The 24085-nt window shown below is 41.2% G+C and overlaps 1 protein-coding gene across 1 annotated transcript in view; it reads left to right on the plus strand.

The window, feature by feature from the left end:
* LOC137323875 (protein unc-80 homolog) overlaps positions 1–24085 on the plus strand; it is a 254762-nt gene that overhangs the window by 139594 nt on the left and 91083 nt on the right. Inside the window, exons 31-37 of the mRNA XM_067987905.1 lie at positions 1703–1810; positions 6597–6735; positions 10806–10987; positions 15533–15664; positions 20208–20394; positions 22998–23129; positions 23252–23395. Coding sequence (XP_067844006.1) covers positions 1703–1810; positions 6597–6735; positions 10806–10987; positions 15533–15664; positions 20208–20394; positions 22998–23129; positions 23252–23395 — 1024 coding nt within the window. The remainder of the gene's footprint in view (positions 1–1702; positions 1811–6596; positions 6736–10805; positions 10988–15532; positions 15665–20207; positions 20395–22997; positions 23130–23251; positions 23396–24085) is intronic.

The following is a 24085-nucleotide window of genomic DNA, read 5'->3' on the forward strand; positions in this document are numbered from 1 at the left end:
CTTTGAAGCACCTTGGGATGTTTTCCTACGTTAAAGACGCCATATAAATACAAGTTGTTGTTCAAAGAACTGGCCACCTATTGCATCATCAACGCTGCTTGCTCCCTCTACTTTCTCACACCATTGTTCACTTGCTTATTGCCTTTAACTGCACTGTGTCTGTTCATTAACTTTGCCCTTCCCTTGTCAATTTCATATTCAGTATTATTCAGTACTTGGGACCTGCTTGACACTTCTACGAAGAAAAAGAAAACAAAACTACAAATGCTAGTTTCTGAAGCAAAATAACAGAAAATGCTGGAAATATCAGCGGGTCTGCCAGCAAGTGTAAAGAGAAAATAACAACTTAATGTATTGGGTCTAAGCTTTCATCAGAACTTCTTCTGACAGTTCTTCCTGCATACTCTACTGATCCCACTTCTCCTTACTGGTACCCTTTCACCCTGTCTTTTGCCTGTCTTTTCCTGCTCTATCATTTCTCTAAACAAGCACTTAATGGTGGTCCACCCTTTCATCTGTGCTACTTACCGAGCTTTACACCATTGAATTATCATCAATGAATTATTACACTCATTTCCCTGCACATGTTAACCCCACTCTCCAATATTTCGACCCATTCCTTCAGAATCTTAATTAGCAGATGATGTTTGCAACATAAATTCCATCTGACTGCTACAGGGCTGACTGCAGTAAATATATTACAGCACAAATATATCATGGGGTTGATTTTAGGCTCCATCTCCTTCTATACCAGGGGTATTCAACCTTTTGCACCAGTGGACTGGATCCTTGTGATGCAACTAGTGAATGGATTGCATCTGATTAAGGATGCATTTACACTGGAGGGATGATTTTCCGACTTCATGCTACCAGCAGGGAGCTTTGCCCGTGAGTGTAAAGTGGAGACTGCTTTGTTCTGTTGCTAAAGTTGTACTGTAAATGTATCCTAAATTACCTTATCTCCTCAATTAATCAGGACCTGCAACATTGTGGATTTCTGAGGCAGGTCTAACAAGCAGGAGAGCTGGGTTCCTGAGAGCAGGAACTGCATGTCAATTATTGTGCTCCACTCACAAAGCCCCTAGCACTACCTGTGATTTTTTTTTTAATTCCACAAACCCATCGGCAGACCAGCTGTTTCTACCATTGGGAGGGATTGAAAGATAGAGCTCTGTGGGCTGGATAAAAATAAGAAAGTAGGCCAGATTTAACTTGAAGGCTGCAGGTTGGACAATAGTTTCACCTCTCCTTCTCAAATAATAACTGTATTTGTAGGTAGAAAAACAATCCATTAATGAATTGTTGGGGGTTAGAGAAAGAATGGACCAGAATGGACCACCACTCAGTTTCCAATTGGGAGCTTCTGCAAAAGTATGCAGATTTGGTACTCTCCCTACTCTGATGCATTAGGCAAAACATAACAGCATAAACATCTTTGTGACATTCCCCTTTAATTGCTTCATCCCTTTAAAATTCACTTACATGCAATTTTGTGCTCCCACAACTGGTGTCCTCCTTACATCCATCCAAAGCTGCATCTGATGCTATGTAAAGCTCACCATGGAAAAATGGGTACAAACAGCAGTTCCATTTGAGTCATTCAGGTTTAAGCTATGTTAAAAGCTGCAATTCTAGGCTAACACCGTAAACTATTTGTTACAAAATGAAATTAAATATTTGTTGATTCTCTTTTCCCCTCCAGTGCTCTGACAAGTCATGCCTACGTACACCTTCTTTGAAAAAAAGAATACCTATTACAAGTGTGGAAGGTAAAAAGGATTCTGGAATGCTGAAATACATTAGGACTCAGGTACAGTTATAAAATTACTCACTGCTTTTTTTTTATTCTGGGGCTAATTTCTAAAACATGTATGTAATCATTCTCTTTCATCATTGATTACTCATTCAAGGTTCAACAATTAGCCTAGCTTTACCGCTCGGACAAAACCCCCAGCAGTAACAATGCACCGTAGTTTCCAGTGTCAACCTAATTAGAATATTTGGGCAAAGCTCCAGGCATGAATAACACCATTGCTTTGGAGCTCGACCATTGGAATGCAGGCACTAGAGTGCAGCTTAAAGGGATAGTCATTTATCATTATAGATTCTGATGCAGAGGATCATTAAAAATGTCTTTGAGGTCTACAGGAGAGAAGAGACCTCCAAGTTCTCCATGGCAACATTGGAAATACTGCTGGAGCAAGTCAGCCAGTAGAGGGAGGTCCTGTTTGGGACAGAGCAGCAAAGGCTCCCAAGAAAAGCTGCTCAGGGACAGTGGAAGAAGATGGCTAGGGTAGTCGGTGCAAACTGCAACACGCCACAAATATCATTCAGTGCTGGAAGAAGTTTAGTGACCAACTAGGTCAGGCAAGGCAAGAGGAATCAGCTACACCTTCCAAGAACACATCTCAACAAATATCTGCGAGGGACGTGCTGTGGGAGAGGCCATAAGTGTAGCATATATTTCTTCTATTGATCCTTTGACTGCTCCATAGAGGTCTGAGGTGCCAGATTGAGAAAGTTATGTCTTCCAACCTCCAAAGGATTGGAGTTGGGTTGCAGACAAGCATCACACGGGATTTCTGAACTCATTTATACCATTAGGCCTGCTTTTTTGTGGATCAGTGATGATGCAGAGAAAGTGCCTTGTACTAGTAGCATGGCAGAAAAGGGTATGTATGATGCTGCTGTCTTACAGGATGGCAGCTCCTGTGCACCCTCCAGTCAGCATTGACCAGCCAGCATCCTCCAATGCCAACAAATGTGGCTGAAAAGGTGCATGGCCAGACTGCTCATGCAGCAGCACAAGAACTCCAGCCTGAACTAAGTCCATCTCAGGACTTAGCTACCGTGAGATGAGGTCCACCAGCTACCTCAAACTTCAGTCACCCAAACAGCACGTAGGAGAAGTGCAAGGTTTGATTTAAGAGTTCACGTATCACACTATGGCACCAAGAGAGGCACTGGATACCCACAACATTAGTTTTCATTAAAATTATGGTTGCAATAACCATACAGCAAGGTTTTAAAGTTGGCATGAATGGGAGCTGTGTAAGTTTGATGTCCTTCTTACACTTTTCTCTGTGCAAATATATACAAAGGACTGTTAACACAGTGGTCCGATGTGACAGTCAAGAGAAGACCTTCTCTCTGTGTGGCATGAAATTGTCTTGCAGGCAGCAATGGATTACCCTCTGTATCCTCTTGTGGCCTCTACTCCTCTTCCTAATTGCCTTGCTGACCATGTGGCCTTTCTCCTTCAGGGTTTCCAGGAAGTGGCTTCTTTGTAAGGCGAATTTGTGCAGCATACGGCACATCGTAATTCTTGAGACCTTAGCTAAACTATATTGCAGCACACCCCCAGTTGGATTCAGGCACCTGAAGCTTGCTTTCAATAAGCCAACAGTATGCTCAAGTAGATGAGTGGACCCTGTCGTAGAATTGTCCAGCTAGTGTTCTTGGAAATCACACAGGTGTCATCAACCGTGGCTATGCAGAATAGCCTTAATCTCCCAAGAGACATTCAGAAACTTGCCTTTATGGCTAAAACACTTGAAGTTTGATGGAGTTCCTTAAGACGAAGGGTTCATGGCAGCTCAGAGAAGCACCTCTTAATCAGAAAGTTGTGAGTTCAAGCCCCACACTAGAAGTTGGTCAAATTTATAGATGATACCAAACTAGGAGGAACAGTGGAATTGAAGAATGCAGCTCAGCAATTACAGAATAAATTAACAAAGTATGTGAGTGGGCCGAACAATGGTAGATAAAATTTAATACAGAAAAATGTAAAGAACTGTATGTAGGAAGGAAAAATAGGTGACTTTCATGCTCTATGAATTGTGTTGAAATAGCTTAAAATGAAATTCTCAGAGATCTAGGACTCTTAGTAGATTCAACGCTCAACATGTCCAACCAATGCAGAGCTGCAATTGAGAAAGCCAATAGGATGTTGAACTACAAAGCCCAAAAACAAGTCAGAGGAAGTCATGATCAAACTGTACAATATTCTGGTCAGACTGTGCCTTGAGTAATGTGTCCAATTCTGGTGCCTAAGAAACAAGGGAAACATTCAAGCACTGGAGGCAGTGTGAGGAGCCATGAGGCTGATCCCTAGTGTCAAGAGTCTGAAGTATGAGGAAAGACTGGAGAGATTTGGGTTTTGAGCCTGGAACAAAGGCATCTTATATTATAGAGGAATGTAAGATAGTAAATGGTATGGAAAAAATTAATCCAGATAACTACGTTAAATTAAACTCGAAGAAGAACAGGGAGTTCTCCTGGTGTCCTAGCCAGCATTCATCCCTCAATCAACCCTACCAAAGCAGATTAACTGGTCATTCTTTTTTCCCTAGAAAAGTGAAGCCTGAGGGGTGACCTAAGAGAGGTCTTTAAAATTATGAAGGAGTTTGATGGGGTAGATGTGGATAAGATGCTTCCACTTGTGAGGGAGTCCAAAACTAGGGGTCATAAATATAAGATAGTCACTAATAAATGCAATAAGGAATTCAGGAGAAACTTCTTTACCCAGAGAGTGGTTAGAATGTGGAACTCGCTACCACAAGGAGTAATTGAGGTGAATAGCATAGATGCATTTAAGGGGAAGCTAGATAAGTACATGCTGGAGAAAGGAATAGAAGAATATGCTGATAAGTTTAGATGAAGTAAGATGGGAAAAGGCATTGAGACAGGCAGTACCTATGGTCATGTGGGTGCAATCAGTGATCTGTGGACTGCCACTTTATAAAATTGGAGCGGCCTTGCATGTTGCTGCTGGTTGTCTATGTGGAAGCAGATGAAAGTACTAGCTCTAGATAACAAAGCATCTGTGTCTTCCTTTATGAATTTATGCAAAATCTTTCTGATGTTTCCAGTGGCAACTTGGAATGACCCTATAGCATAAAATTAAAAGTGATGGTGATCTCAACAGCCACCAGCAGAGTGAACTTCTCGTGGACTGTAGGTCTGCTTGTGTAGGGACTGATGCTTGATCTAGTACCTCTGCCTGTGTACTCTGGTGTGGAGGTACCAATGGGTGGATGCTTTGTACATCTGGTGCAGACTCACCAGCCTAACATTGCTCTTCATCCTCTTATTCCATTGCTCTTCATCCTCTTCTTCCAAGAAGCAAATACAGAGAAATCCCAATGAGGAAAACATTGTACCCTAAACATTGTAACTAAAATGAGGAGGGACAAATGGCAGTCCCTCAGCCAAAGTTATGAAGATTGATGATGAAGAAATTGACAACAGCAAAACAACATAAAAGTAACAAAGTGACAGAGCAATGAGCTGTTAACTGCAACTGAAAGGTTCAGTGTAGGCCCCTTAAGTTCCTTTGTGCTTTCACAGTGGCACCTAGATATGCTGGATTCTCATTTTATATTGGTGAGAATATGAATGCATGTGAATGAGGTGGAAGTGACGGAAAGTGGGATCTATGATGTCACCAAACCATTACTGCCTCATTTGCATCTGTTTACCAGAAATGACAGTGGAAATTAGTATGGGGACTAAAGTGGCCCATTTCTCACTGCCATCCTCCTGATTAGCAATACGAAATTGGGTGAAGGGCAACTGAAACTCCAAGGTATTGTATCATCCCATGAGGTGCTTTTACAGCACATGCCGGCCGGCCGCCCACCCGCCTGTTTCAGCAGAAAAGAGGCCGCCTTGATTTTGAGGCCCGGGCCTCATTTGAATTTGACAGTAGAGCTGTGGATGTCCCGATGCAGTTTGCTGGTCTTCGGCTCCAGGAATGTTGGATGGCTCGGACACCGGCAGAGGCCCATAGGTAAGCCCTCGGTGGGGGGGGTGGGGGGCAGTGGTGGAGGCAGGGCAAGGCCCATTATTTTTGTGGAGCCAAGAGGAGCACTCTTGTTCCTTCCAGTTCCACAAAAAAAAATTCTAATGTTCTTTTTGATCATTTCCTGATCAGAATGTCAATACACATGGAAGGAGCTTGCACAGCCCGTGTGTACCTTAAAATTGCATTTGGGGTTCTAACTTCATCATCAGGATCCTGATTTGCATGGGAAAGAAGACGACTGACTGTTTCAGATCAGCCCTCCGGTCACCCAGGGGTAGGCCCCTTTCAAAATGGAGCTGGCCTAAGCATCAGCGTTAATGGAGCAGTAAGTTTACTGACCCAATTTTGAGGTCCTTACCACCCCCCCAACGCTGATTTCTCCAGGTGAAAATCGGCCCCCAATAAAGTAAAGGCTCTGATGGGTTGACTAGAACGTTACCATTGCTATTAAAATATTCCAATCATCTCTCAGTAGGAACAGTGCCTCTTCATGATTCCTATTGTTACAAGGAACATACACAAATGTGGAAGGTGGCATTATGATATACAATGAAGTCATTATGTCACATTGTTTGCAAATATTAATTTACATACATCCTATCATACTGTGTGGGTTGTGTCCTGTTATACTGTGTATATTGCATTGCATCATATTGTGTGCAGTGGTCCCCTTGCATGACATCAACAGACTGCAATTGTTTCACATGTACTTAAATAACTTAAATTTACTTTAATCTGCAACATAATACAGTTTACAGTTCAATTTGATGCCGCTCCATTTTTTTTGTAGGTGATGAGCCTGTCTCCAGCCCCACTGTCTTTGTTGATCAAAGCTGCGCCCATACTGACTGAAGACATGTATGGTGACATACAGCCTGCAGCTTGGGAACTTCTCCTCAGTGTGGATGAACACATGGCTGCTGCAGCTGGTAATACAAGTCTAATGTGACACATACTATACCTGTACCCAATTATACATTTTGAGGGTGACGCATTCAAACAGTTTGAAGGACTTGATGTTTGGTTGGTGATTCAGCTGTAGCATCCAGTTGTCAGTGATGTGGTGACGGTCATTATACCAAATAAGTAAAGTCACACAGTAGAAAATTCTTCATCAGTGGTAATTTTAAGATTGCCATTCGTGATATGAGCACTTGTTTTGCTGTCAGATATTAAATTGCTCAATAGTAAAGCTGCTGATTTACACAATATGTTAAATGTATTGAGCATTGGTTTTCTGGTGCCGTAGAAGGCTAGGTTATTAAACATGTAGTATCTTTACATACTAGATTTAAAACCCAACAAATTCCCAATCCCAGCTGGTCCACAGGAGAGGCACAAGTTAAAGCCCAGGTGTTGCTCCTCAGAGAGAATCAGAAAATTCATAAGCCTCTCTGGTGGTCAGTTGCACAGTGGCAATGACTTTGGTGTGCAGCATAATTTTAAATGTGTTAAAATGAATTCTAATTATTTACATGTTTAAATTAAATATTAGAAAATATTAACAATCTATACAATTCCCAGCTGCTGTTTTGTAAACTTGATATTCATACCATCAGATATTATTCTGACTGAATAATCATTCTCTTCATGGAATAATGGAAGATTTTTTTTTCATTCATCTGCTGATCATGGTCCAGTGAATTTCTATTCGTTTGCAGTGGTGAAGGTCTCAAATACAAGGGAGCACAAGTTAAAAATTAGGAAGAAGGGAAGTTAGGTGGGATTATTTACTTATTATTTAAGGATAATAGAGTTGTGAAATACATTACTATGGAAGGTCATTGAAGCAAAAGTATAAATAAATTTAAGAAACAATTAGATACATTTCTGCAGAGAGTATGAATTGCTGTATATGACAAGAAGTCAGATAGGTGGGGTTGGTCAATGGAAAAGAAAAGGATCTTGTTGGGCCTAATACGCTTTTATTGTTTCTAAAAATTCTTATATCATTTGAACTGTATAGAAAAGTGACTGGATTGGACAACCTGTCTGTATAACAATTTTTTAAAAGTTTCTGCAGTATTAATGCAGTGCATCATCACAGTGCCATGGCAGCGGTGAATTAGATTCAATCCCCACATTGCTAAATTTCTGGTTTTAATCTCGACGCTGACCAAAGACGACCTAGGAATTCAGGAACTATGCTGAAATTGTGATGGCACCAAACTGTGATGAGGATTCTAAAAGATTACAGGAGAACATAGATAGGCTAGCCGGATGGGCAGATAGGTGACAGATGCAGTTCAGTGTAGAAAAATGTGAAGTCATACATTTTGGAAGTAAGAATAGGAAAAGCAAATATATTTTAAATGGAGTAGAGGAACAGAGAGACTTTGGTGTGCTGACACACAGGATATAGAAGAGAGCAACCAGAATGATTGAGGAGATGGAGGGATTGGATTGTGAGGAGCCATTATGTAAATTGGCCATGTTCCCAGTGGAAAAGAGAAGGATCAGAGGTGATATGATTACTCTTTTTAGGATTCTAAAGGGACTAGGTAATGTAGACCATGACAAGCTGTTTCACCTTGTCCAGAACAGTATAACCAGAGGTCAAAGCCAGCCCTTAAAGGGGTTAAATTCAAAACAAATCTGTAGAAACATTGGCCTCGATATTAACCCCCCACGACTGGCAGTGTGGCGTGCGAGTGTCCTGTCTTGGCGAGGTAGGAAACATCATTAACTTACTTAAATCAGGCTCCCACAGTAGAATTGGGAGCCTGATTTAAGTTTAACAGCTGCCAGCCATGTTTCCCAAGGTTTGAGAAACGCAGCAGCGAAAGGAAGGCGAGAGCTGCCAGATCCAGAAGGTAAATGTTTTTTATAGCACTCCTTGTGGGCCAGGAGGAGCAGCAGGAGTGATCCCCCTGGCCCCTCAAGCAAACCTTAGGCTTCCCTTCTGCCGATCACAGCCTCTCTCTCCCCCCACCGCAATCGGCCAACCGCCCCCCCCCCCCCCCCCCCCCCGATCTGAAGCCCACGATTGATCCCCTGATCTCTGGCCTGCCCCACAATCGACCCCCCACCAACTCCCCATCTCCAGCCTGCCCCAACCATCCCCAAGAGACCCCGGCTGCGGCCTCCCGCTGCTCGTTTTCCAGTCCGGCAGCTGGCCAGCTTGTTATTTTGGCCAGCTGCTGGGCGGGAAAGGGAAGAAAAAAATTAGAATGAGGTCCTGCTGTTAAATTTGTACAGTACATGAGTAATTTGAGACATGACATGGTAAGTGTAGCCTGCTTGGGAGGAACGGATAACTTTGGACCCATGGTTCTCAAAGCTTTCCATCACGGGGATTTTCCTTGTCTCATGTCTGGGTCTATTATAAACTGATCGATAGAGATTCATTGCTTTGATTAGTCAACAACTCAGTTATCATTGTATCATGCGACTACCATGATGTAGAAGGTGAACTAGATGGACTGCGATTTTTTTTGTCTAGGAATTCTTATGTTCCTACTAAAGATGACAGCACAAGTCGAAAGGCAAAAGGGACCCTTGGTTTTGTGTAGAATAGAAAAGCAAGGAGGTAATGTTGAATTTGTACAAGATCTTAGTTAGGTGGCAGTTGGTGTATTATGCAGATTTTTGTGCAGCCCATTATTGGAAAGATATAACAACAATGGAAACGGTACAGCTTAGATACACTAGGATAATGGCAGGGATGAGCGGTTACAGTTATGAAGAGAGGCTTACGAAGTTAGAGTTTTTCACTAGAACAAGAGAAGGTTAAAGGGTGATCCAATGGAGTCTTCAAGGTTATGAAAGAGTATAATAAGGTAAATAGTGAAACTTGTTTCCATTGGTAGGCGAGACAGTAACAAGATAGCATAAATTTAAGATGATTAGAAAAAGAATAACAAGGATATATGAAAAAGATTTTCTAGAGTGGCTAGAATTTCGAATTGGAGCAAAATCCATAAATTATTTTAAAAGCAATTAAAAGAGAGAGCTATTGGGAGTCTGGCAAGCAAGCAGGAGAGTGGAATTAGATGAGATAGCCATGTGTAGAAGAACAGACCTAATGGGTTGAATGGCCTGTTTTGTGTTTTTTTTAAGGCACCAAGTGGAGCCCAGATTCTCTCAAAAGGAAAAGAGAGGAAATTTAGAAGGTTTTTTTGTACATCTCTTAGTGGATGGTTCAGCGGCCTGGGAAAAAGTCATTCATTCTTTCTTTCAGCCACAGTTGTTACACAGCACTCTTAAACAAGAAAGTAAAAAGGGTAATGCAACATTTGCTGACTGCTGGATATTATGAGCAAATGCTCTAAATACATTACTGGAACATGCCTTATTGATACAGCATGCTAAAGACATCCAAAACTGGAATATCATTACTACACCAACATTTTTAACTTGAATTCAAAACTGGCTTCTGAAAATTGGGAGCGAATTGCTAGTTTGACCAACATTTCAATTTCAGATAACTAAGTGCTCAATCAAATTGAATTTTATTTGTGGTCTCCACAGACAAAAACCTATTTCCTCATGTGAACAGGCTTGTGTGGATTTATTTACATTTTTTGGTTGTGTTTAAGTAATTATTTATAAGTAAAATAAGGTATCAGCCTTGGCTCAGTAGTTGCACTTTTGCCTCTAAGCCAGAAGGTGGTGGGTTCAAGTCCCACTATACAGACTTAAGCACATAATCTAGGCTGCCACTTCAATACAGTACTGAGGCAGTGCTGCGCTGTCGGAGTGCCGTCTTTCGGATGAGATGTTAAAATGAGACCCTGTCAGTCCTTTAGATGATCAGGGTAGTTCTGTCTGGTGTCCTTGTCAACATCTATCCCTCAACCAACATCGCTAAAACAGATGATCTGGTCATTGCTGTTTATGGGATCTCACTGTGTGTAATTTGCCTGCCACGTTTCCTACATTACAACAGTGACTACATTTCAAGAAGTATTTTATTTGTTGTAATGTGCTTTGTTACGTCCTGAGGTCGTGAAAGGCGCTATATAAATGCAAGTTCTTCTTTCTTTATTTCTTCCTACAGCGGCCATGTTTCTGTTGTGTGCGGTTAAAGTTCCTGATGCTGTGTCAGATATGGTAATGTCTGAATTTCACCATCTGGAGGCAGTGCAACGTATCAATGCTATTGTGAAATTTAACACACTGTGGAGATTCAGGTACCAGGTCTGGCCACGTATGGAAGAAGGTGCCCAACAGATCTTTAAGGTAGGCTTTATAGGAGGAAGTGTAAATGTTGAAATCCAGTTTGGTCCATACCACTAGTTTTGACAGATCAGCTGATTTAATTACATTTCTACTTGTTTACACTGTTTGATTAATGGCTATGTCTCTACTGTAAACATTGCCATCATAATATGCTCATTACTATACTATGTATTATAAGATGTATATTTATGGCTTCATAATTAATGAGAAGCTAATGATGTAAAATTAATTTTAAAAAATCTTCTCAATAAGATGATCCTTGCTATAAAATTTTCTTTCATGATTCCCAAGGACATAGCTACTTGTATTTCCAGGAAAACACAAGATACTTGGCATATAAAACACTTTCATCAGTTTATTAGTATAATTTGTCTGTCTACATCAACTGCCTTACCGCTAAAATATTATTGGTTTTAAAGCTATTGGAATAAAATACCATTTTTTCTGAGAGATATAACGTGTTCTTGGGAACTTCTTAAACTAGCCAATGACAGTTTAATAGGAACATAGGAACAGGAATAGGCCATTTAGCCCCTCGAGCCTGTTCCACCATTCAATGAGATCATGGCTGATCTGTGACCTAACTCCATATACCCACCTTAGCCCCATATCCCTTAATACCTTTGGTTAACAAAAATGTCTGAATCTCAGATATAAAATTAACAATTGAGCTAGCATCAACTGTCGTTTGCGGAAGAGAGTTCCAAAATCCTAACACCCTTTGCGTGTAGAAGTGTTCCCTACTTCACTCCTGAAAGTCCTGGCTCTAAGTTTTAGGCTTTGTCTCCTAGTTCTAGACTCCCCAACCAGTGGAAATAGTTTCTCTCTATGCATCCTGTCAGTTCCCCTTAATATCTTGAAAACTTCAATCAAATCACCCCTTAATCATCTCAATTCCATGGAAAACAAGCCTAGTTTGTGTAATCTCTCCTCATAATTTAACCCTTGGAGCCCAGGTATCATTCTAGTAAATCTGCGCTGCACTCCCTCCAAGGCCAACGTATCCTTCCTAAGGTGCTGTGCCCAGAACTGAACACAATACTCCAGGTGTAGTCTAACCAGGTCATTGTATAACTGTAGCATAACTTCTACCTCCTTATGTTCTAGTCCTCTATATATAAAGGCCAGCATTCCATTAGCCTTTTTGATTATTTTCTGTGTCTGTCTGTGATATTTTAATGATCTATGTACATGGATCCCTAAGTCTCTTTTGACCTCCACTGTTTCGAGCTTTTCACCATTTAGAAAGAACTATGATCTATCCTTTTTAGGTCCAAAGTGGATGACCTCACGCTTGCCTACATTGAAATCCATTTGCCATAGTTTTGCCCATTCACTATTAACATCTCTCTGCAATTTTATGCTTCCATCTACACGCCTTACAATGATTCCTATCTTTGTGTCATTGGCAAACTTGGACATGTGGCTTTCTATCCCGTTATCTAAGTCGTTAATAAATACAGTGAATAGATGAGGCCCCAACACAGATCCCTGTGGGACACCACGAGTCACATCCTGCCAATTTGAGTACCTGCCCATTATCACTACTCTCTGTCTCCTGCCGCTCAGCCAATTTCCTAACCAGGTCAATAATTTGCCCTCAATTCCATGAGCTTCAACTTTAGCTAACAGTCTCTTATGAGGAACTTTATCGAATGCCTTTTGGAAGTCCATATGAACAATATCCATAGACATTCCCCTGTCCACTACTTTAATCACTTCTTTAAAAAAATTCAATCAGGTTTGTCAGGCATGACCTACTCTTTACAAATCCATGCTGGCTCTCTCTGATCAGCTGAAAATTTTCAAGGTGTTCAGTCACTCTATCCTTAATTATAGACTCTAGTAATTTTCCAACAACAGATATTAAGCTAACTGGTCTATAATTCCCTGTTTGCTCTCTCTCACCTTTCTTAAATAGCAGAATGAAATGTCCAATTTTCCAATCTAAAGGAACGGTTCCTAAATCGAGAGAAATTTGGAAGATTATAGTTAGGGCATCTGCAATGTTCTCACCTACTTCCTTTAAAACCCTGGGATGGAAACCATCTGATCCTGGGGATTTGTCACTCTTTAGTGCCGTTATTTTCTTCACAATTGTTAATTTGCTTACTTTAATTATGGTGAGTCCCAGTCCCTGATTCAAAATTAGGTTCCTTGGGGTGTCCAGCATGCTATCCTCTTTCTCTACTTTAAATACTGATGCAAAGTAATTATTTAACGTGTCCACCATTTCCTTATTTTGATTTACAGTATCATCATTATTAGTTTTTAAGGGGCCCACGTTGATCTTGACCACCCTCTTTTTCCTAATATAATTGTAAAAAATTTTTGTGTTGGTTTTGATACCGCTTGCAAGTTTCTTCTCATATTCCCTTTTTGTCACCCTTTGCTGTTCTTTGTATCTCTCCCAGTCGCCAGGATCTGCGCTATTGTTTGCATTATTGTATGCTTTTTTTTTAGTTTTATGTTGTCCCTTACCTCTTTTGTCATCCATGGCTTTTTTTGGCAAGTAGAGCTTTTGCCCCCTAGGGATATAAACTGGTTTTGTATCACATTAAATTCTTTTTTGAACACCTCCCACTGATCTTCTGTTGTTTTACCCAGATTTGCCCAGTTTACTGCGTCAGTCTCTGTGTCATCCCATTGAAGTCGGCCTTACCTAAATTCAGAATCTTAGTAGTTGATACAGGTTTCTCCTTTTCAAACACAACATTGAACTCGATCATATTATGATCGCTATTAGATAAATGTTCACGCACTGTTAGGCTGTTAACTAAATTTGGCTCATTACTCATATTATTAAATCTAATATGGCCTGCCCCTTTGTTCGTTCTAGGACATATTGTTGCAGAAAGCTGAACACACTCAAGAAATGCGCTACCTTTCTGACATGAGCTCATCTGCTTATCCCAATCTTTCTGAAAGTTAAAATCCCCCATTAAAACCACGCTGCCTTTGCTACATGCTTGTGTAATCTCTGCATTTATACATTCTGCCACTTCACTGCTGCTACCAAGGGTCCTATACACAACTCCCACTACAGTCTTAAATCCTTTTCTATTTCTTAATTCTACCCCAAAATCTCCACTGCCTGCTTACCTCTTGTTATATCCACTCTTATCATTGAAGTAATTTCATCCTTAATCACTAAGGCTACTCCTCCTCCTCTACCAGTTTCCCGATCCTTCCTGTAGACCTTATAACCTGGTATATTCAGTTCCCAGTCCTGACTGACTTTCAGCCATGTCTCAGTAATGGCTACCATATCGTACCCTCTAAGTTGAATTTGCACCTGCAATTCATTCAGTTTGTTCCTTATACTCCGTGTGTTTGTACAAAGAACGCTTATTTGGGCCACACACTCTAACCTGTCCTTCTGCTCTAATGTTGTTTTTCTCACACATTTCTTATTTCTCTCTCCTGATTTAATTACTTCACATCTTTTAGTTTTCCCTTTACCTGTAGTGCCTGAAGCATAATTTCTGACTATTACTCTACTGTCTTCCTTTTCCTTTTTGTTTGTTTTAGAATTATTATTGATATTACCTTTTCCACCTGAGCCCTTCCTCCACGCCCCTCCCTCACCCCTCCCACCATTTACTAGTTTAAAGTCCTTGTGACCGCCCTATTTACCCTTTCTGCTAGAACCTTGGTCCCAGCCTGGTTCAGGTGGAGTCCGTCCCAGCGGTACATTCCTTCCTGTCCCAGTACTATTGCCAGTGTCCCATGAAATGGAACCCCTCTTTCTCCACACCACTCCTTCAGCCACGTGTTCACCTTCCTAATCTACTTATCCCTACACCAATTTGCGCATGGCTTGGGTAATAATCCAGAGATTATAACCCTTGAGATCTTGTTTTTTAATTTAGCTCCTAGTTCCTGGTACTCTCTGAACAGGACCACTTACCTACTCTTTCCTATGTTGTTGGTCCCAACATGGATCGCAATGACTGGATCCACCCCCTCCCTCTCCAATATCCTTTCAAGCTGGTTCGAGATGTCCCTCACCCTGGCACCAGACTCAATGACGCTGAACTGGAGAGATTCGAGGCAGAGACATCCACTGCAAATGTGTTCGCTCGGGTCATTCGCGATGTCCACAAACTGGCACATACTGCAATCCAAACACACAACCTGCTCTGCCATATCTTAGTCTATATTTATTTATAGATAATTGCTTTTTTGTCTTTTCTTTTTGCTTTTTTTAAAATTTAGCACCTCCTTCCTCCTCTACGCCTAATTCCCACAATCTTCGCGATGTGCTTTGTGCTTCAACTCTGTACTTCAGCAGATAATGGACGATCGTGTTATGTAAATCATATCTAAACATACATTGGAAAAGTCAAATCATAATCATTTGAATATTTATAGTATTTCTAGATATCTATTATCCAATGTCTGTGCATACCTCAGTATATTAGCTGTAAAGTGTGATAAGCCATAGAGATAGTTATTTTGTCTCTTTGATAAATGCACATATTGAAAATGTTACTCTTTTTCTACCTTTGTTTACCAATGGTTTCTTGCATTATTGTTTTTAAGATTCCACCTCCAAGTATAAACTTCACTTTACCTTCTCCAATTTTGGGCATGCCATCTGTACCGATGTTTGATCCCCCTTGGGTTCCCCAGAGCACTGGGCGTGTACAGGACCCAATCAGTGAAGATCAGTTTGTAAGTGTTTGCTTGCTTAAACTCTGGTAAACAGTGATTTTTTAAAACATTTCTCTGCTGTATATATTATTATTGTCTTCCAGTCAATGTTATGAAGCAGTAAAGGCAGCTCACTATCTGCAGCAGTGAAGAGTGAAAAGCATTGTATATGTTTGAAAAGTTTGTTTAATAGGCATGGGTGGGTTATCAACTGTTTGTTGCTAAGTAGCTGACGTTGTGCGGGGCGGGGATCTGGGTTGGGGGGGGATGTAATTTCATGAGTTTGTGCTCCCAGTGTGGAGTCTTGCTCATTTAGAGTGCATATTGGAACTTCTGGCATGTCCTGCCCACAATTTTCAAACCAAGGCTGCAACTCTGAAGTTTTAAAGTGCTTATTTTTTTGCTTTACCTCCTGCCCTTCCATATTGTGAGGATGAAGTATTCTTTAGAATTAGAAGAAGAAAGAAGCATAACGCTTGGGAATGAAGCATTTTTATGCAGAAATAGAAGTAATGGTTGTTAAATTTGAACGCTTATTATATGCAGGGATTGCAATATTGATGCAGGACAGAAAAATGGGAAGTCATTGCGACTCACTGAGATGTATGTGCGCACAGGGGAGAACTTATAAGTAAAAATGTTGCCCCCATGAGCAATATACTGTCTGAGAAATAAGTGAGTGGGAGAAAGAACTATACAGTTGTACAAAGAAGTGCGCAAGCAAGCAAAATGGGCTGGGTTTTTCGTTCTTTTACCAACACATTCCACAGAAGAGGCAGTGGACTTTCCATTCGGAATACCACTCTTTCTGTGTTACTTGGAGGAAGAAGAGGTTGAGGTGCAACATAGGCGGTTTCTAGCCCCAACTCGCAGGTACCCTCACACTTACATGTATGCACCAAGGTGGTTCTATCTCTAGTTAAGAACAAACACTGCTTGTGGAGATTATGTTCATTTGTGTTGCTAAAAATGTGTTATGTAACATGTCAGCTCCACAACTAGAGGTCACCTCCACCATAAGCCGGTGTCTGTAAGGATCATCATTGTCCTCAACTTCTTTGCTTCAGACTGCCTCTTGGGACATTTCCAACATTAGTCCATTGATTGTGCATCTGTGCATCAAGCAAGTAATGGATGCTTTGCTTGATAGAGCTGCCCAGTACCTGCTTTCCTATGGATGTTCGTTATCAGCATGCTCTCTTACCATATGGCAGGATTCCCCAAAATGCAAGATTTCATAGATTGCACATATGTGGCCACACACATCCCTTTTCACAATGCCATCAGCCACGTCAGCAGGAAAGGGTTTCACATTCTGGAGGTGCAGCTGGTTTTGGACCACAACCATCAAATCATGCATGTTAATGCTTGCTATCTTCTAAATTGCCACTGTTAGTCCATTTTGAAATAGTCCACTACCTCATCACTGCAGAAGGATAAGTGTCTGAGTAGATCCTTGGAGATCAGGGCTACCCACTGCAGCAATGGCTGATGAAACCGGTTTGGGTTCCTAGAATGGCAGCAAAGTAAGTTATAATGAGGTCCATAGTGCTACCAGAATAATAATGGCACAGACAATCGGCGTACTGAAGGCACATTTCAGGTGCCTAGATCAGTGAGAGGGAGTGTAATCCTACCAAGGTGTCCAGGATCATGGTGATATGTTGCACAATTTCACACTTCAGAGGCTTCCTCTGGCATGTCCTGGACTGAGAAGAGGAAGGAGCGCAAGGGCAGCAGGTTGAGCCAAAGAAGGAGAGATTAGGAGGAGTGACAAAAAATGGTTGAAGGGGTGGATTTTTAAGGAGAGTCTTAAAGGAGGAGAGAGAAGTAGAGACGTGGAGGAGTTTAAGTAGGGAATTCCAGGACCTGGGCATCTGAAAGCAAAGCTACCAGTGATAGGACGAAGGGAGGGTAGATGCACAAGAGGCTGGAGTCAGAGGAATGGAGAGTTCAGTTGTAGAGCTGGAGGGGCAAAGCCATGGAGGGATTTAAACATAAGGATGAGAATTTTAAATTTGAGGCATTAGGAGCCAATGTAGATTAGCAAGGGTGGGGGTGATGGATGAGCGAGACTTGGTGAGGGATAGGATAGGGGTAGCAGAGATTTGGATGGACTTAAGTTTTTGGAGAGTCGGGGATGAGAGGCTAGCCAGAAGAATATTGGAGTAAGAGTGTGAAGATGACAAAGGTATGTATGAAGGTTTCAACAACATTTATTTTACAAATCAACTACACTGAATATAGAAATGAGAGAAACATTTTGAAATTAAAATCAATGTATCATTTGCATTACTTTCTGTTTTGTACGAACTGAAGGAAAAGCATATAAAGATTCACACTAATTCTTACCAGTGCGATTCCTGAAAGCGCACTGGCACATTTGCAGGTGGTGATCTTTAGCTGCAAATACATGCAGCGAGGTTAAAGAGGAGAGTCTTCTGAAATGAATGGCAGGTGATAATTGGCAAGGTGATTGCTCTGTGCAACACCAAGAGGACTTGGCAGCAAATATCTGACCCAGTATGCAACCCACAAAGTGTGTTCTCGGAACCTATTATTCTTGGATTGCTCTCCTGTCCAAAGCTGTCATTCAGCCTTACCATCCTTACATGATCATTCAGTAGCTTGACGCATATACAGAATGCCAGTTACATTTGGAACTGCAGTTCCTCTGAAATCTTAATGGTGCCTTACACAACAAACCCTTCCAACATGCCCTTCATACATGTTCAGTTATTGACACAAAGATTTGCTGCAGAACCTCCATATCAATGAATCCTTGCACTTTGTGAAATGCAGCAGTATGCTGAATTGGGCAGCTGTTTCATACTATTTTTGGTATTTGGTGGGAAAGGATATTGAAATGGGTGGGCCTGCTGAACAATTAATCAGTCACTTGGCTGATACATCTGTAGGCAGTAAATTGACTGATATTGCAGATGATTCCTATGCTAGCTGAAGAAAGTGGATCCAAAGTAGTTGAGGGGGGGAGGTGACCTTGACCGCTACTGCCAGTGCTCTCGCTCCAGTGGAGATTGTTTAGAGGTGACCTTACAGCAGATAGCACAGCCCTACAACTTCCTCCATGCTGACCTGGCACCTGTAGAGGCAGTTCCCCTTGGTCATTCCCAGGTAGGTGACCTAGGGCCTGCATTTGATTGGTGGCATTATGGTGGATGTGGGCAGTTCACGTGTCTCAGGTGTCAGCTGATTTCCCTACTTTGATTTACAACTTCAAGCATTTAAAAACTATGGTTGGGGTGCATTAAGAGCAATGCCCATATTTATTGAAAAATTCTATTGGTTAAAAAATAACTGTATCCTTTTAACAGTTCCCTTCCCACATATAATAATTTACTTTGAATGAGCAGACTTAACGCTGGGTGGGACTTCTGCCTCAAAAATAGAAAATACAGGACTGAAGAGAAAACCTATTATTTAAATACTGTATTCATGCATAATCAAGCTCTCGCACATTTGCAATGGATACTGTGCTGATGCCTGCAATGTGCCTGAGATGCCCAGCACACGCTTAGTGCGGGCAGCAAGTGCAGAGGAGACTGAAAGCTTGCACACGAAACACTAGGCTCTTTATACCCCAACTATTTGGCTCCTCCATTGTGTTTGGCAGAGTACCTGAGCAGTACTCCAGCCATTCAGCAAAGATAGGCTGCCATTCCATTTTATTTTTTTAATTTGGGCACCTTTCCCTCCTCAAGACCCACGCATTCCCCCCCACCCCCCAACCCCTTGCACGGTGCCTCTGCTCCTTGCCCCCCACCGCATACACCTCCCCTCCACATGAGGAAAGTTCCTGGAACACAATAAGCAGCCAGCAGCCTTTCACTGGTTGCTAATACCTGATAATGCTGCCCTGACACTTCCAGTTCATCTTGAGAGACGGACCTGAAACGCCAGTAAATTATGTAAACAGGCTAACCTTACATTATCTGGAGAGGTCAGCTTGTTTGTGCGATTGTATATGTAGCTCCTGTGCAGTGACACAGTAGTCATGTAACATTATTGGCCCTTCTGAGTGACAGCAGTATACGCTGATAGCAAAGGCAGGATGGGAAATTATATGGTACACATTTAAAATGGGGATCCGCTGGATTCCCAAAGGAGCTATTTTCTGGTTCACGTTTGCCAGATTTATTTCAGCAGAGACATTCTGCATCAGAATTTTTAGACTAATCTTTTTAAAAATTGTTTTAATATTCAACATGTATAATTCCTCTATAAATCTTTCCTGTATCCGAAACTGTCTTTAGTCCATATTGCTAGAAAGAAATGAAAGAACTTGCATTTATATTATGCCTTTCACAACCTCAGGATGTCCCAAAGTGCATCAAAGCCAACCAAGTATTTTTAAAGTGTAGTCACTGTTGTAATGTAGGGAAATGTGGCAGCTTTTCATGTTATGTTTTCACAATGTGTTTGAAATTAAAACAAGTTTCTTGACTAGGTTTTATGAAATACTTAACATAATTGGTTAGCTCCAAAATTGGATTGTGTGCAGAAAGATTCCATTTTAATTATCTTAACACACAATCTGTTACAGAAATCCTTTTCAGCTCGTGCAGTTTCCCGGTCTCACCAGCGAGCTGAGCATATTTTGAAGAACTTGCAGCAGGAAGAGGAGAAGAAACGACTAGGTAGAGAGGCCAGCCTGATCACAGCCATTCCCATCACACAAGAGGCCTGCTATGAACCTACCAACACTCCACCACCTGAACTGGAGGAGGAAGGTATCCATCTGTTCCAATCATTGAACAATTCCTCAGGAATGTTAAAAACAAATTAAATACATTTTAAAATTCTATACTGTCCTTGTATAAGATCTTGGATCGACCTCATCTAGAATACTGATTGTTGCCTAGCTTAATGGGCCTTACTTACTATAGTACGCTCAAAGAGCTGTGTCTTTTTACTTTAGACAGTGAGGAGATTTTATTGAGATCTTCAAAATAATGAAGGGAGTAGACTCTATCCATGTAGATAGATGACTTAGATGACGGAATAGAGAGCCAAATACACAAGTTTGCCGATGACCCAAAGATAGGCAGTATTATAAGCAGAGTAGATGGAACAGAGTTGTTAATAGATTAAGTGAATGGGCAAAACCATGGCAAATGGATTTCAGTGTAAGCAAGCGTGAGGTCATCCACTTTGGTCCTAAAAAGGATAGATCAGAGTACTTTCTAAATGGTGAAAAGCTCGAAACAGTGGAGGTCCAAAGAGACTTAGGGGTCCATGTACATAGATCATTAAAATGTCATGGACAGATACAGAAAATAATCAAAAAGGCTAATGGAATGCTGGCCTTTTTATCTAGAGGACTAGAATACAAGGGGGTAGAAGTTATGCTACAGTTATACAAAGCCCTGGTTAGACCACATCTGGAGTATTGTGTTCAGTTCTGGGCACTGCACCTTAGGAAGGATATATTGGCCTTGGGGGGAGTGCAGCATAGATTTACTAGAATGATACCTGGACTCCAAGGGTCAAATTACGAGGAGAGATTACACAAACTAGGGTTGTATTCCCTTGAATTGAGAAGATTAAGGGGTGATTTGATCGAAGTTTTCAAAATATTAAGGGGAACTGGTAGGGTAGATAGAGAGAAACTATTTCTGCTGGTTGGGAAATCTAGGACTAGGGGACATAGCCTAAAATTAGAGTTAGGAAACATTTCTACACTCAAAGGGTGGTAGAAGTTTGGAACTCTCTTCCGCAAACGGCAGCTGATGCTTGTTCAGTTGTTAATTTTAAATCTGAGATTGATAAATTTTTGTTAGCCCCATATTCCATAATATCTTTGGTTAAGGCGGGTATATGGAGTTAGGTCACAGATCAGCCGTGATCTCATTGAATGATGGAATAGACTCGAGGGGCTAAATGGCCTACTCCTGTTCCTATGATAGACTTTGAGTTGGATAAGTTAAGGAGGGCTAGAGGGCATGAGTGTAGGTTACGTAAGCACAGTACCAAGTTAGATGACAGGAGGTTTTTCTTTTCGCAGAGGGTCATCAACCTCTGGAACAAGCTCCTGGCTCGCGCAGTGAGTGCAGATTCGCTGCAGATGTTCAAAAGAGGGCTAGACAAGTTCCTAGCTATTGCTGGTATCGCAGCTTACAAAAGGATGGTGGGGCATCGGGCAACTGGCTCATGGTCACTGGTCTCTTGGAACTTGTTTTGATCACTTTCGGGGTTCAGAGTGGAATTTCTCAAATGTTTCTTCTCCCTGAATGGGCCTAGAGTTTTTTCTATGCTTTTTTGCCTCCCCCAGGAGATTGTTTAGCCTCAGGTAGACATGAGAGTCATAATGCTCAGTTGCATCATGACGATATGGGACAAGCTTGATGGACCAGTTGTCTTTACCTGTCCACTATTTTCACATGTTCATATGTTTTCCTTGTGTGCATCTTAGGTGTGAACTCACATCCTGTCCCTATGTGGCACAACCTGTTACTACTTCAGCAACAATATAATTTTTTTGTCATTTATTCCAATTTTTAAAAAATTACATTTGTTCGCCCTGTTGGCTTACGTGACTACGGCCTTCCAAAACATTACTCAAATTTCTGACCTCTGCCTTATTATCATGAGAAGACTAAGCTATTTTCCACAAGAAGTGTTGAGTCTGAAATCACTATGGATGTCGGAAGTCACACCACACCAAGCCATCACTATACGTCCCCGAGTCCAGAGAGAGACTTTAGCAAATATTTTGCTCCCAGAGCCCCAACAGTACAGTTGGATATTGAGCGAGCCCCATGCAGCAGCAGTCTGGTGTGATCTCTCTTGCCATTCCTCCCTGCAAGAGTACACCCTATCCTATCTGCATAGCAGCAGGCTGAGGGCTCAAATCTGTGTCCTCCCATTCCATGACACCGTGCCGTACTGCTCCACAGTGCAGTGCCACTAGCAACATTATAATGTTTCATTGCGTTTACACTGGTTACAATCCACTGATCATTGGTACTCTGTGCTGAGCTATCATTTGACTTTTGTTGCATGCACAAAGTTCTCCACTACTTTACAAGGGGGTAGCGATATTCCAGTGATGACAGGCAACAATTTCATTACAAAACTTAGTTTTAAGCAAAATCAAAGAAAACTGAACTTGAAATAAACAACTGAATCAATTTTACCAGACTCACTATCCATATCCGCAACTACTATAGTGAGCAACACACCGAAGTAGGTAGTTTGTTATGATACTTCATCCGTTAAATACAAAAGAACCAGTTTAACCAGAAGTATTCATTTTGATTGTGTCTTAAAGATGTGAATTTGTATGTATTTACTTAACTGGCCAATAAGTTTCTGATTTTCTCACTTTTGTCAGTTGAAGATGCTGCAAACTTAGCCTCCCGTCGGCTATCTGTCAGTCCATCCTGCACTTCCAGTACCTCCCATAGAAATTACTCATTCCGCCGAGGCTCTGTGTGGTCAGTGCGGTCAGCGGTCAGTGCTGAAGGTAAGTGGAAGCCATCATTTTAATTCATAAAGGACTGGAAGTGGTTAGATTGTTGTATTCTTTCATGTACAAGGATCTTAATAGTTGAATATGTGGAATGGATATTTGTATTTTTTGTGCAGATGAAGAAGATGCCACAGAGAACACTCCAACACATCATGTATTGCAGCCTCCTCAGGCTGTATTTCCTGCATGTATCTGTGCTGCTGTGCTGCCTATTGTTCATCTCATGGAGGATGGAGAAGTACGAGAAGATGGTGTGGCAGGTACCATTTATCATATCTTGCTTAGCTGCTCATTTGGCTTTGGAGCAAAAAGGGTTTAAATAACAACTTAAAACTATAATATTTTGTACAGATGATTATATTTTAAGCTACACATTGAGTATAATCAGATAGTGATCAATGTGGTAAATAATGCAAATGATTGCTGGAATCAGCTAAGCACCATGGCAGAAAACAAGTATCCTGCAATCGCCTGGTCCACTGTGTTATGCTCGGGATTTTATTTCATTCATAGTTTTCAATTCACAAAGATTTGCTGCACCTTTTTGTTAAAAACTTTTAGTTTTACATTTAAGAAGTTGAAAGTTTTTTTTTTAAATGTAGCCTGAGATAGAGCTAAATCCCTCTGACTCGTTTTCAACATTGTTACTACCTCACATATCATAAGGTCATCTTACAAGTCCGCAATGGTGGGGGGAAGCCTTTTTAGTTGGCAATAGGGGCTCGTAAAATTACTCCTGTTACATAGAACAGATGAGTAAATGCCTGTTTATAATGATGCTTTGATGTTTGCAGCTTCACTTAATGTCAGGTCTAGCAGATAATCAACATAGCGCTTTCAACATAGAATAAGGTCTCAAGGCGTTTCACAGAAACATAATCAGACAAAAATCAACACCGAGCTAAAGAAGGAGATATTAGGAGGGATGACTAAAAGATTGGTCAGAGGTG

The sequence above is a fragment of the Heptranchias perlo genome, chromosome 7 (genome assembly GCF_035084215.1).
Source record: "Heptranchias perlo isolate sHepPer1 chromosome 7, sHepPer1.hap1, whole genome shotgun sequence".
Lineage (NCBI taxonomy): Eukaryota > Metazoa > Chordata > Chondrichthyes > Hexanchiformes > Hexanchidae > Heptranchias > Heptranchias perlo.